This window comes from Salvelinus namaycush, chromosome 21 (genome assembly GCF_016432855.1).
Source record: "Salvelinus namaycush isolate Seneca chromosome 21, SaNama_1.0, whole genome shotgun sequence".
In the NCBI taxonomy this organism is placed as follows: Eukaryota; Metazoa; Chordata; class Actinopteri; order Salmoniformes; family Salmonidae; genus Salvelinus; species Salvelinus namaycush.
This window is the reverse complement of record NC_052327.1, coordinates 1,868,798-1,883,344: the sequence shown is the minus strand read 5'-3', so window position 1 is coordinate 1,883,344 and position 14,547 is coordinate 1,868,798. Positions and strand designations below refer to the sequence as shown.

At 44.2% G+C, this 14,547-nt stretch overlaps 1 protein-coding gene across 1 annotated transcript; it reads right to left on the bottom strand.

The window, feature by feature from the left end:
* Nucleotides 1-2,203: 2,203 nt before the first annotated feature.
* On the bottom strand, nt 2,204-5,718 carry leap2 (liver-expressed antimicrobial peptide 2). The gene is made up of 3 exons (XM_039017044.1): nt 5,515-5,718; nt 4,668-4,846; nt 2,204-3,901 (listed from the first exon to the last, which is right to left on the bottom strand). The coding sequence occupies exons 1-3, from the start codon at nt 5,584-5,586 to the stop codon at nt 3,862-3,864; spliced, it is 291 nt and encodes a 96-aa protein (XP_038872972.1). The 5' UTR covers nt 5,587-5,718; the 3' UTR covers nt 2,204-3,861.
* Nucleotides 5,719-14,547: the final 8,829 nt, after the last annotated feature.

Here is a 14,547-nt window from a genome sequence, read left to right as displayed (position 1 = left end):
CCTCCACCCTTCCACTGCTCCACCCCACCTCTCCTCCACCCACCTCTCCACTCCTCCAGTGGATCCTAGGATGGAGGCTCGTCTGTGGGTAGATCATCTGGGTTGGAGTGAAGACCTCCTCTGAGCTCCAGGCATGCTGGTTGTCTTTGTGACTCATTGGTTCATAGCCCCAGTCTATGTCCCAAGTGGCACCCTATTCCCTCCCATAGTGCACTACACATGACTCGGGCCCATAGGGCTCTGGTGAAAGTAGTGCACTACATATGACTCGGGCCCATAGGACTCTTGTGAAAAGTAGTGCACTACATATGACTCGGGCTCATAGGGCTCTGGTGAAAGTAGTGCACTACAAAGGGAATAGGGTGCCAATTTGTGACGCATCCTGTCCCATAGAGAGCTCAGGGGAACAACAATAAAATTATTTTATGGGATGTCTGTTTGACACATGTACATGTGTACACACACACACACACACGTGCGCGCATGCCACTGCACCACAGCAGAACCTGAGACAGAGCTGCATTTCCTGATAAAATGTCAAAAATATAAAACAATTAGAGAGTGTAATTTCCCCAAATTTGAAACCCTTTTTCAAGGTTTCAAAGACCTCTCTGATGAGAATAGGCTCCCCGTCCTGTTGGGGGAGGACGCAGAGAGCTGTGGGTTGGCAGCGCACTACATTGCAGCCTGCCGTAAGATGAGGAACAGTGTCTGACAGACCAACCAACCTGTACATGTTCTCTATGCCTTTGTTATTGTTATCGTCCATTGTATGGTTATTTTAACCCTTGATTATTGCTGTTACTGTTGTCCCGTTGACAATATTGATTACCGAAGTAAGCTTTGGCAATATGTACATTCTTATGTCATGCCAATAAAGCAAATTGAATTTAATTTAATTGAGAGACAGAGACAGAGAGAGAGGGGAAGAGAGAGAGAGAGAGAGAGGGGGGAGAGAAAGAGAGGGAGACAGAGAGAGAGAGAGAAGCAAGAAAGAGACCATCTCGGCTAACTGGTCTCTGATCACCACTATTCTATCTCTCTCTATGATACATACTTGGCTGACCCTGACATTGTGCAAGAAACAGTAGACCTACAGATGAAGGATCTTAATTTGATCACTATTTCCTTGCTGAGAATTTTCCTGCAGATGAGCTTTGTGATGATATAAATTCACTGAAAACACTAGTGCACGGTTATATTAAGAATATTGCACTTAATATTGCATCATGTAGCCTAACGAACCAATCAAGCAACATTATGGACTAAACGTTCAAATCCTGTTGCTGCAGGATTATTTTGCTGTGACAAAATAGGTCTAATTAAGATCTTACATCTGTAGCAATCCCAAATACCTATGCTGTGCATGTCTATGAAACCATATGGGTTGCACACAGTCATTATTTCTCCATGCCACAATAGATCATGATGAACTGTATTTAATATACCCTGCATTGCAGTTTGGTTAGAGAACTAAAGTCAAATGTATTTCTCTTCGCAGTATTTTTATTGGTTTTGTAGCATCTCATTTCAAATCTTTATATTTTCTAACTGACTTTGAAACTATTTTTCGGGCAAAAATAGTATTTGTGATGCGTGCTCAAAGCCAGAAGTATGTAGACAGTTGAGTTTTACAGTGTGTTCGGGTCATCTTGTACAGTTGTCGGATCTTAATTTGATCTCTCTTCCTGCACTGCAGGAAATGCAGATGAGCTTCATGACTCATATCAATTCACTGAAAACCCACATTAACACACAGTTACATTATCAGTATTGCACTTTTCATGTAGTCTAGTTTTGGCCAGCTAATAGCCTAACTGCCGATCAAGCAACTTTATGGACTCAAATCCTGTTGCTGCAGGATTATTTTTGCTGTGACAATACCGGTCAAATTAAGATCCTACATCTGTACAAACATTTCACAAATATGTAAACAACGTCTATTCTTTATTTCCAAAGTTTGCGTTATGAAAATACAAGAATAATAAGAGACTTATATTAGTAGACTGTAGTAGACACACTGAAAAGACTGATATTAGTAGACTGTAGTAGACACACTGAAAAGACTGATATTAGTAGACTGTAGTAGACACACTGAAAAGACTGATATTAGTAGACTGTAGTAGACACACTGAAAAGACTGATATTAGTAGACTGTAGTAGACACACTGAAAAGGGGCTCATAAAGACAAAGGAAAATCTGGTAATTTAAGAACCCTCTTTATTTTGTATTGCACATTGTTTTGTGACCAGAGGAGATTGATATACGTTGGTATCTATGGCAACCATGTAGTTTAAGTACGTATAATACAACGAATAAGATATTTTAATGACATTTGTTCAAATGAGTACGAATGATAACGAATGGTATAAATAAGAAATCTTAATAAAAAATAGAGCATTTTGATGCTGTTCATCAGACCACAGACTTAACATAATTCCCAACCTTGAGACTAGTTGTAATCTCACAAAATACTGACTACTATATAAATACTTGTTTAATTACATACATACAGTAAATACATATATGAAAACGATTTAAATATGTTTCTATATATAAAAAGTAGAAAAAAGTGAGCATGCATAAACATGAAGTTGGATAGAGAGCACTTGGACCAAAGGCCATTGCAAAGACAGGAGATGAGCTCTCTAGTACATCTCTATATGCATAAAACATCTGGCCTAGAGGTCAAAGGTGAGGTCAATCATTACACATAACCATTGCTCCATGTCTGTTCTCACTCTCACTCTCTATCTATCTATCTCGGTCCCTCCCTCTCTCCCCCTCTATCTCTGGTTCAATGACACTTCGGTTTCTCTCTCTCCCTTTCCCTTTTTCACTCTCTTTAAAAAAATATATATTTTACCCAGAACACAAAGTTCCAAAGTCTGACGTTATGACATTGCCTATCTCACCACGTCACTATCAAGTATGATCAAAGTAGGATGCATGTACAAGGAAAATGTATCTGATTCTGATTTTTTAAAAAGGCCACGTCATCTAATCCGATTGAACTGATACTGCATGGCAGATATAGTTGGAGGATAAATTCCTCGATGGCAAAGCGAATATAGTCACCATTACGTTGAATGTGAGTGTGTTGACTGTTAACATTTGGTGAAGCACTTTGAAAGACTATGTTTCGGCGCCTAGCTACTGTTTGTCTCTGGCCAGCACCCTGTATGAAATATTAGTAGAAATATTGAAAACCTTATAACCAAAAATCCATGTGTCTGTCACATTGACATGCTGTTCCCCTTGGTACGGTCCAAAAGCTAGCATTTAATATCACATCTTCACTCTTAGAACAAAAAAGTGTTATCTAGAACACAAACGTGTTCTTTGGCTGTTCTCATAGGAGAGAACCCTTTCTACCTGGAACCAGAAAGGGTTCTCCTACGGGGACACCCGAAGAACCCTTTTGGAATTATTTTTCCTAAGAGTGTAACCCTCCCTTTTGCCTAAGGAAAATCCTAAAGGACGATATATTCTTAGGAACATCTTAATAAGGGGTTTGTTAAAGATGCTTTAACCCTGTCATATTAGGCTAAAGCTTGCCCTTATCAGCATCTCATCCGCTTACTTTGGTAAAGTCAGAAAGATAGAATGAAATATAACAATCCCCTTTGCCTAAGCGAAATCTTAAGGAATATATATATATTTTAGGTATACCTTAACCCTTCCTTTAAGATATGTTAACCCTTCTCATACTTCAGTTATACCTTATGAATACACAGGTTGTTTTGCATAGATAGATGTCAAGCCACATAATGTCTGCATGTTTGGCTATGTAGAGGAGAGGGAGGGTCCATGGAGAACAGATTGGGAAACATGTTGGGAGCGTTACTCCGTCTTCTCTTCTAGGACTTAATGGGTTGGCTGAACATGCAGTGGCCACCCCTGGAGAGGAGAGGAGAGGAGAGGAGAGGAGAGGAGAGGAGAGGAGAGGAGAGGAGAGGAGAGGAGAGGAGAGGAGAGGAGAGGAAAGGAGAGGAGAGGAGAGGAGAGGAGGAGGAGAGGAGAGGAGAGGAGAGGAGAGGAGAGGAGAGGAGAGGAGAGGAGAGGAGAGGAGAGGAGAGGAGAGGAGAGGAGAGGAGAGGAGAGGAGAGGAGAAGAGAGAGTGAAAGAGTGAGAGGGGGGAAGGAGAGGAAAGAGAGGGGGTTGAGAGAGAGGGAGGGGGGAGGTAAGAGAGGGGATTGAGAGAGAGAGGGAGGGGGGGAGGTAAGAGAGGGGGTTGAGAGAGAGAGAGAGAGAGGGGGGAAGGAGAGGTAAGAGAGGGGGTTGAGAGAAAGAGAGAGGGGGGAAGGAGAGGTAAGAGAGGGGGTTGAGAGAGAGAGAGAGGGGAGGGGACAGTAGATACATTTTTTTTTTAATGAATCAACAACATGTTGTTTTTTTTGTTCAGCTCTATTAAATGAAAAGCGAGTCAATGGGATCTTTATGAGACATTAACCCCTTGTTTCACAAAAGAAGACTAGACAAAATGGCCTGACTGACATACTGGGCAAGAATCTACTTTCATACATGAAACTGGGAGACAAATAAGACAAGGTCAAGTCAACAATGTAGTTGAGTCATGCAGCAGCAGAGTGGTACCTTGGTACTGTAACGTATGATTAGTTATGACCCACAAGTGTTGCCCAGGTGTGTGTGACAGATACGTTACCTGCAGATTCCAGTGGAGCACTCGTAGTTGTTTAGACAGTACGCCCCGTAGGGTTTAGTACCCATGGTCCTCCACAACGGGGTCATACGAGCCATCCGCTTCAGTGCCCTCTGACCTTCTGGCTGGAGATGACCAGATCTGGGTGGGACATCCACAGACGGAACAGGGCTGGCAGACGACTGATTGAAACGTACAGATATAGTCAATGAAGAGAGATCCAACAGTACAGACAGTTAGAGACAAAGGTAGAGACAGCTAAGTACATATATCCTACATAAACATTATGAATGTCTAGTGGGAGTATGCTCGCTCTGATAAAATAAAATAAATCACTTAACATCAAACTATTCAGTCAAATTCTTTACATTCATTATCTGTTTGAGGTGGTTATATTGTACACTGCTAATACTCAGCAACGGTATACAGCAATGCTAAATATATATAATGTCTATATTTTAAAATTATTCTAAAGGGTTGGCTGTTCCAAAGTTCCGTAGAACGTCTAGGGAGGGAACAGGGCAGGCAGACACCTGATAGACAAACACAGATATAGTCAATGAGCTATCGTTGTTCCTGACTTATAAAATAAAAAATACATTTTAAAAAGATGACAAATTAAATCTCACTCAATATTTCTCGCAGTAAATATGTATTTTCCATTTAAACGGAGATTAACTCCTGAGATTGTAAGGAACTTCCACTGCTGATACATTTTTCAATTCTTTCCACATTTTCAAGTTCCTCGCATGGACCTAACCCTGTATTGTTTGAGGTTGCATGTTCACTTTGACTGTGTCCAAAGATATTTCACAAATGAAGAAACTGTAAAATAAAGGCTTGGTCTTACCTGCGGACCGAGCACCAGAAACACCAGGAACCATGTGAAGGCTATCATGAAGTAGTGTTGACGGTCCTGCATGTTGGAGTAGGTCAGATGATATAGAAAGACAGAAGTAGAGTAGATAGAACTTTTAAACAGGTATTGTACTGTGTCCTCAGTAACTGGAGCTCTGGTGGGATCTCTCTTCTCTCTGCAGAAGTAGATTGTCCCATCCTCTTTATAGTCCCCCTTCCCTCTTTCTCTCTCTCTCTCGCTGTCTCTCTCTCTCTCTTGCTGTCTCTCTCTCTCTCTCTTGCTGTCTCTCTCTCTCGCTCTCTCTCTATGTCTCTCTCTCTCTATGTCTCTCTCTCTCGCTGTCTCTCTCTCTCGCTGTCTCTCTCTCTTGCTGTCTCTCTCTCTCTCGCTCTCTTTCTCGCTGTCTCTCTCGCTCTCTTTCTCGCTGTCTCTCTCTCTCACGCTGTTTCTCTCTCTGTCTCTCTATCTCTCATCACGTGTTTGTTCAAAGTTTGAAGATCGTTCTGATCAGCTTTTCTCTAGACGGGGCCCTAAACCGTGAGTCAACAGAACAGTACAGCAGTACACACACAAACACACACACACACACACACACACACACACACACACACACACACACACACACACACACACACACACACACACACACACACACACACACACACACACACACACACACACACACCTGCAATACAGACACTGCTGGCATGGACGTGAAAGTGAGGGGGGGGGGTCGAAGGGGAGGTGGAAGGGGGGAGGTTGAATAATGATGGGGAGGGGAGGTTGAAAGGGTGAGGGGGGAAGGGGAGGTTGAATAATGATGGGGGGGTTGAAGGGTGGGGGTTGAAGGGGGAGAGTTAAGATAGAAAGTCCTCTTCATAAATGATAAGAAAAGTTACCCTTAGACACAGATCTAGTATCTATTCTTGCCATAACCATTAGAGGAGGAACTGTCAATCTGACCTGAGATTAGTGCTAAGGGGCGACATTGTTATTCCTTATCTTCCTCATCACTCCCCCCAACACACACACACACACACACACACACACACACACACACACACACACACACACACACACACACACACACACACACACACACACACACACACACACACACACACACACACACACACACCAAAGCACTACTAAGTAACACATCTAGGGACTAAAGGATTTTTTATGACTGAGCTGACTGTATAGATGTAGTATTGTTGTTGTAGTTGCTGTTAATGGTAATCCCATATCCACTACTGCTATTATTGTTGCTGTTTTGTTATATGTATACTTTGACAATGTAAGTAATTTAAGTCTCCATGTCAATAAAGTTGACTGAATTGAATTGATTCCTGGAATGTGTGCATCATGAAAGCGTGAGTGAGAAACCGTGTGAGTCATCACATCTGCATAAGAGCGTGGTCATGAAGAAATCACGAGGAGAACAGACCGCAGAGAGAGAACAGTGTTTAGAACCGGGTTTAGAACCGGGTCAGGCAAACCAAAGGTCCTGCCTTTCCGTCTGACTCACTGACTCTGTCATCTCGATTGCAGTGTTCCACATTCAGAATAGAGTCTGGAGAGGGCATATGGAACATACTGTTATCTGTGTTTCTCAAAGAGAACCTTCCTTTACCTTTCACCTATATTCAAGCAACACAGATGAAAGTACACTACAGGCCCGAAAGTATGTGGACACCTGCTTGTCGAAAATCATGGGCATTAATATGGAGTTGGTTCCCCCTTTGCTGCTACAACAGCCTCCACTCTTCTGGGAAGGCTTTTCACTAGATGTTGGAACATTGCTGTGGGGACTTGCTTTCATTCAGCCACAAGAGGTCAGGCACAGATGTTAGACGATTAGGCCTGGCTCGCAGTCGGCGTTCCAATACATCCCAAAGGTGTTCGATGGGGTTGAGATCACGGCTATGTGCAGGCCAGTCAAGTTCTTCCAGACCGATCTCAACAAACCGTTTCTGTATGGACTACGCTTTGTGCGCAGGGGGCATTGTCATGTTGAAACAGGAAAGGGCCTGCTCCAAACTGTTGCCACAAAGTTGGAAGTACAGAATCATCCAGAATGTCATTGTATGCTGTAGAGTTAAGATTTCCCTTCACTGGAACTAAGGGGCCCGAACCATGAAAGAGGCACCCAGACCATTATTCCTCCTCTACCAAACTTTACAGTTGGCACTATGCATTCGGGCAGCAAAGCGTTTTCCTGGCATCTGCCAAACCCAGATTCGTCCGTCGGACTGCCAGATGGTGAAGCGTGATTCTTCACTCCAGAGAACACATTTCCACTGCTCCAGAGTCCAATAGCGGCAAGCTTTACAAATCAAATGCAAATAGTCCGGGTAGCCATTTCACTAGATGTTCAGGAGTCTTATGGCTTGGGGGTAGAAGCTGTTTAGAAGCATCTTGGACCTAGACTTGGCACTCCGGTACCAATTGCCGTGTGGTAGCAGACAGAACAGTCTATGACGAGGGTGGCTGGGGTCTTTGACAATTTTTAAGGCCTTCCTCTGACACGCCCTGGTATAGAGTTCCTGGATGGCAGGAAGCTTGGCCCCAGTGATGTACTGGGCCGTTCGCACTACCCTCTGTAGTGCCTCGCGGTCGGAGGCCGAGCAGTTGCCACACCAGGCAGTGATGCAACCAGTCAGGATGCTCTCGATGGTGCAGCTGTAGAACCTTTTGAGGATCTGGGGTCCTATGCCAAATCTTTTCAGTCTCCTGAGGGGGAAAAGGCTTTGTCGTGCCTTCTTCACGACTGTCATGGTGTACTTGGACCATCTTAGTTTGTTGGTAATGTGGAGACCAAGGAACTTGAAGCTCTCAACCTGCTCCACTGCAGCACCATCGATGTGAATGGGGGCGTGCTCGGTCCTCCTTTTCCTGTCATCCACAATCATCTCCTTCGTCTTGATCACGTTGAGGGAGAGGTTGTTGTCCTGGCATCACACGGCCAGGTCTCTGACCTCCTCCCTATAGGCTGTCTCGTTGTTGTCGGCGATCAGGTGGTGGTCCAGAGTTCTTTTCCCTCTGGTTGCACATTTAACATGCTGATAGAAATTTGGTAAAACTGATTTAAGTTTCCCTGCATTAAAGTCCCCGGCCACTAGGAGCACCGCCACTGGATGAGCTTTTTCTTGTTTGCTTATGGATACAACACATTCAATGCTATCTTTGTGCCAGCCTGTGACTGTGGCGGTATGTAAACAGCTACAAAGAAACCGCTAGGTAAATGCTTGGAAGGTAACGTGGTCTGCAGCTTATTTTTGATTTAATTTTATTTCACCTTTATTTAACCAGGTAGGCAAGTTGAGAACAAGTTCTCATTTACAATTGCGACCTGGCCAAGATAAAGCAAAGCAGTTCGACACATACAACAACACAGAGTTACACATGGAGTAAAACAAACATACAGTCAATAATACAGTAGAAAAATAAGTCTATATACAATGTGAGCAAATGAGGTGAGATAAGGGAGGTAAAGGTAAAAAAAAGGCCATGGTGGCGAAGTAAATACAATATAGCAAGTAAAACACTGGAATGGTTGATTTGCAGTGGAAGAATGTGCAAAGTAGAAATAGAAATAATGGGATGCAAAGGAGCAAAATAAAAAAATAAATACAGTAGGGGAAGAGGTAGTTTGGACTAAATTATAGATGGGCTATGTACAGGTGCAGTAATCTGTGAGCTGCTCTGACAGCTGGTGCTTAAAGCTAGTGAGGGAGATAAGTGTTTCCAGTTTCAGAGATTTTTGTAGTTCGTTCCAGTCATTAGTAGCAGAGAACTGGAAGGAGAGGCGGCCAAAGGAGGAATTGTTTTGGGGGTGACCAGAGAAATATACCTGCTGGAGCGCGAGCTACAGGTGGGTGCTGCTATGGTGACCAGTGAGCTGAGATAAGGGGGACTTTACCTAGCAGAGTCTTGTAGATGACCTGGAGCCAGTGGGTTTGGCGACGAGTATGAAGCGAGGGCCAGCCAACGAGAGTGTACAGGTCGCAGTGGTGGGTAGTATATGGGGCTTTGGTGACAAAACGGATGGCACTGTGATAGACTACATCCAATTTATTGAGTAGGGTATTGGAGGCTATTTTGTAAATTACATCGCCGAAGTCGAGGATCGGTAGGATGGTCAGTTTTACGAGGGTATGTTTGGCAGCATGAGTGAAGGATGCTTTGTTGCGAAATAGGAAGCCAATTCTAGATTTAACTTTGGATTGGAGATGTTTGATGTGAGTCTGGAAGGAGAGTTTAATGTCTAACCAGACACCTAGGTATTTATAGTTGTCCACATATTCTAAGTCAGAACCGTCCAAAGTAGTGATGCTGGACGGGCGGCCAGGTGCAGGCAGCGATCGGTTGAAGAGCATGCATTTAGTTTTACTTGTATTTAAGAGTAGTTGGAGGCCACGGAAGGAGAGCTGTATGGCATTGAAGCTCGCCTGAAGGGTTGTTAACACAGTGTCCAAAGAAGGGCCAGAAGTATACAGAATGGTGTCGTCTGCGTAGAGGTGGATCAGAGACTCACCAGCAGCAAGAGCGACATCATTGATGTATACAGAGAAGAGAGTCGGCCCAAGAATTGAACCCTGTGGCACCCCCATAGAGACTGCCAGAGGCCCGGACAACAGGCCCTCCGATTTGACACACTGAACTCTATCAGAGAAGTAGTTGGTGAACCAGGCTAAGCAATCATTTGAGAAACCAAGGCTATCGAGTCTGCCGATGAGGATGTGGTGATTGACAGAGTCGAAAGCCTTGGCCAGGTCAATGAATACGGCTGCACAGTATTGTTTCTTATCGATGGCGGTTAAGATATCGTTTAGGACCTTGAGCGTGGCTGAGATGCACCCATGACCAGCTCTGAAACCAGATTGCATAGCGGAGAAGGTGCGGTGGGATTCGAAATGGTCGGTGATCTGTTTGTTAACTTGGCTTTCGAAGACCTTGGAAAGACAGGATAGGATAGATATAGGTCTGTAGCAGTTTGGGTCAAGAGTTTCCCCCCCTTTGAAGAGGGGGATGACCGCAGCTGTTTTCCAATCTTTGGGAATCTCAGACGACACGAAAGAGAGGTTGAACAGGCTAGTAATAGGGGTTGCAACAATTTCGGCAGATAATTTTAGAAAGAAAGGGTCCAGATTGTCTAGCACGGCTGATTTGTAGGGGTCCAGATTTTGCAGCTCTTTCAGAACATCAGCTGACTGGATTTGGGAGAAGGAGAAATGGGGAAGGCTTGGGCAAGTTGCTGTGGGGGGTGCCGGGCAGTTGACCGGGGTAGGGGTAGCCAGGTGGAAAGCATGGCCAGCTGTAGAAAAATGACAGAGTTTCCTATCCTCAGTGCAGTGGGCAGCTGGGAGGAGGTGTTCTTATTCTCCATGGACTTTACAGTGTCCCAGAACTTTTTTGAGTTTGTGTTGCAGGAAGCAAATTTCTGCTTGAAAAAGCTAGCCTTGGCTTTTCTTATCATGAGAAACTCTACCTCAGGCGAGGAATAGCTCGAGACTTCCTTAGATATCGTACACCAGCTGTTGTTTACAAAAATACATAGACCGCCACCCCTTGTCTTACCAGACGCCGCTGTTCTCTCCTGCCGGTACATCGTATAACCAGCCAGCTGTATGTTGATATTGTCGTCGTTCAGCCACGACTCTGTGAAGCATAAGATGTTACAGTTTTTAATGTCCCGTTGGTAGTTTAATACTTAAATCCTAGAATTCAAACATGTGTTCTTGCAAGAGCTTTAACCTAATTTTAGGTCATATTTAACTTGTCAAATCAATATGATTGCATGTTCCAGCCGACAACACTTGGCATTGCACATGGTGATCTTAGAAAGCTTGTGTGTGGCTGCTCGGCCATGGAAACCCATTACATGAAGCTCCCGACGAACAGTTCTTGTGCTGACGTTGATTCCGGATGCAGTTTGGAACTTGGTGGTGAGTGTTGCAAGAGAGGACAGACGATTTTTACGCTAAGCGCTTCAACACTCGCCGGTCCCATTCTGTGAGCATGTGTGGTCTACCACTTAGTGGCTGAGCCGTTGTTGCTCCTCCACGTTTCCACTTCACAATAAAAGCATTTACAGTTGAACGGGGCAGCTCTAGCAGGGCAGAAATTTGATGAACTGACTTGTTGGAAAGGTGGCATCCTATGATGGTGCCACGTTGAAAGTCACTGAGCTCTTCAGTAAGGACATTCCACTGCCGATGTTTGTGTATGGCGATTGCATGGCTGTGTGCTCTATTTTATACACCTGTCCATCAGGTTTCAGGTAAGACCCAAATGCAGACTGTGTTGAAGTCGAAATGTTTATTACAGCAATAGGGGCAGGCAAACGACAGGTCAAAGCAGGCAGGGGTCGATAATCTAGAGTAGTGGGCAACGATACAAGATGGCAGGCAGCCTCAGGAGCAGACAGAGAGGTCAGGCAGGCGGGCTCAGAGTCAGGACGGGCAAGGGTCAAAACCAGGAGGTGAAGAAAAAGAGAAACTGGGGAAAAGCATTAGCTGAGACAAAATGCTGGTTGACTTGACAAACAAGACGAACTGGCAACAGACAAACAGAGAGCACAGGTATAAGTACCCAGGGGATAATGGGGAAGATGGGCGACACCTGGAGGGGGGTGGAGACAAACACAAGGACAGGTGAAACAGATCAGGGCGTGACACTGTCAGCAATGGGTGTGGCTGAAATAGCTGAATACACTCATTTGAAGGGGTGTCCACATACTTTTGTATTTATATTGTATGTCTTCCAGAACAATCCGTACGTTATGTAAAAGGATGTTGGTCTATCTCTTGCATGTTATTGTATTTTGAAACAAAAAACATGCAATCATATTGATTTGACAAGTTGAATGTGACCTAAAATTAGGTTAAGCTCTTGCAAGAACACGTTTGAATTCTAGGATTTAAGTATTCACAATACAGACAATCCATAAAACAATCCAAAATGAAGTTCTATGTTCTGAATTATGAGTTCTGCATTCTAGTTTCTTAATTATGAGTTCGAAGTTCTGACGTCAACATGCTTAGAAGACAAAGCTCTGTCTCTCACCTCATGGTGATGTTTCGTGCCCTTTGAACTTTGATTGGCATTGAGTAACATCGACTACAAAATCTGACCTGAGACACGATTCTCTTATCAATCAATCATCCCCCAAGAACGTGACCGTTGCAAACTGCACTGTGAACACAGACCTTCACAGAATGGACATACTCAGAATGTTAGAATCTATTGGCACAGTTCAGGCCTTGAATCAAATTAATTTCCCAACTGAAAGTGCTTGAATCGCTAAAACGCACACGCAGTGAAAAGTGAGGAATTCGTGCCAATGCAATGTTTGCTTAGTAGGACATATTTTTGGGGAGATGTCAGTGATCTTGTCACACTCCTGGGACGGATAAATTCAAGAAGCACAAATCCTTCAGCTGGGGTAGTGTCAACACTACTCTATCTGAGTGAAGAGAGAGAGAGAGACAGAGAGACAGAGAGAGAGAGAGTAGAGACAGAGAGGGGGAGGGAGAGAGAGCAGAGACAGAGAGAGAGAGAGAGAGAGATAGAAAGAGAGTAGAGACAGAGAGGGAGAGAGAGTAGAGACAGAGAGGGAGAGAGAGACAGATAGAGAGAGAGTGTAGAGACACAGAGAGAGAGAGAGCGAGAGAGAGAGAGTGTAGAGACAGAGAGAGAGAGAGAGAGAGAGAGAGAGAGAGAGAGAGAGAAAAATGGAGAGAGAGAGAAATGTTTGTCAAATTTCTGCCCTGCTAGAGCTGCCCCGGTCAACTGTAAGTGCTGTTTTTGTGAAGTGGAAACGACTAGGAGCAAGAACGGCTCAGCCGCGAAGTGGTAGGCCACATAAGCTCGCAGAACGTGACCGGCGAGTGCTGAAGCACGTAGCGCGTAAAAATAATCTGTCCTCGGTTGCAACACTCACTTCCGAGTTACAAACTGCCTCTGGAAGCAACGTCAGCACAAAAACTGTTCGTCCGGAGCTTCATGAAATGGGTTTCCACGGCCGAGCAGCCTAAGATCACCATGTGGAATGCCAAGCGTCGGCTGGAGTGGTGTAATGCTTGCCGCCATTGGACTCCGGAGCAGTGGAAACGCATTCTCTGGATGAATCACACTTCACCATCTGGCAGTCCGACGGACTAATCTGGGTTTGGCGGATGCCAGGAGAACGCTACCTGCCCCAATGCATAGTGCCAACTGTAAAGTTTGGTGGAGGAGGAATAATGGTCTGGGGCTGTTTTTCATGGATAGGGCTAGGCCCCTTGGTTCCAGTGTAGGGAAATCTTAACGCTACAATGACATTCTAGATGATTCTGTGTATGACATTTCAAATGTCATATTATGTCTATATATAGTGTTGTAACGATGTGCAGATAGTTAAAGTACAAAAGGGAAAATAAATAAACATAAATATGGATTTGTATTTACAAAGGTGTTTGTTCTTCACTGGTTGCCCTTTTCTTGTGGCAACAGGTCACAGATCTTGCTGCTGTGATGGCACACTGTGGTATTTCACTCAGTAGATATGGGACTTTATTGAAATTGGGTTTGTTTTCAAATTCTTTGTGGATCTGTGTAATCTGAGGGAAATATGTTTCTCTAATATGGTCATACATTTGACCGGAGTTTGGGAAGCGTAGCTCAGTTTCCACCTCATTTTGTGGGCAGTGTGCACATAACCTGTCTTCTCTTGAGAGCCAGGTCTGCCTAAGGAGGCCTTTCTCAATAGCAAGGCTATGCTCACCGAGTCTGTACATAGTCTAATCTTTACTTAAGTTTGGGTCAGTCACAGTGGTCAGGTATTCTGCCACTGTGTACTCTCTGTTTAAGGCCAAATAGCATTCTAGTTTGATCAGTTTTTTTGTTACTTCTTTCCAATGTGTCAAGTAATTATCTTTTTGTTTTCTCAGGATTTGGTTGGGTCTAATTGTGCTGCTGTCCTGGGGCTCTGTGGGGTGTGTTTGTGTTTGTGAACATAGCCCCAGGACCAGCTTGCTTAGG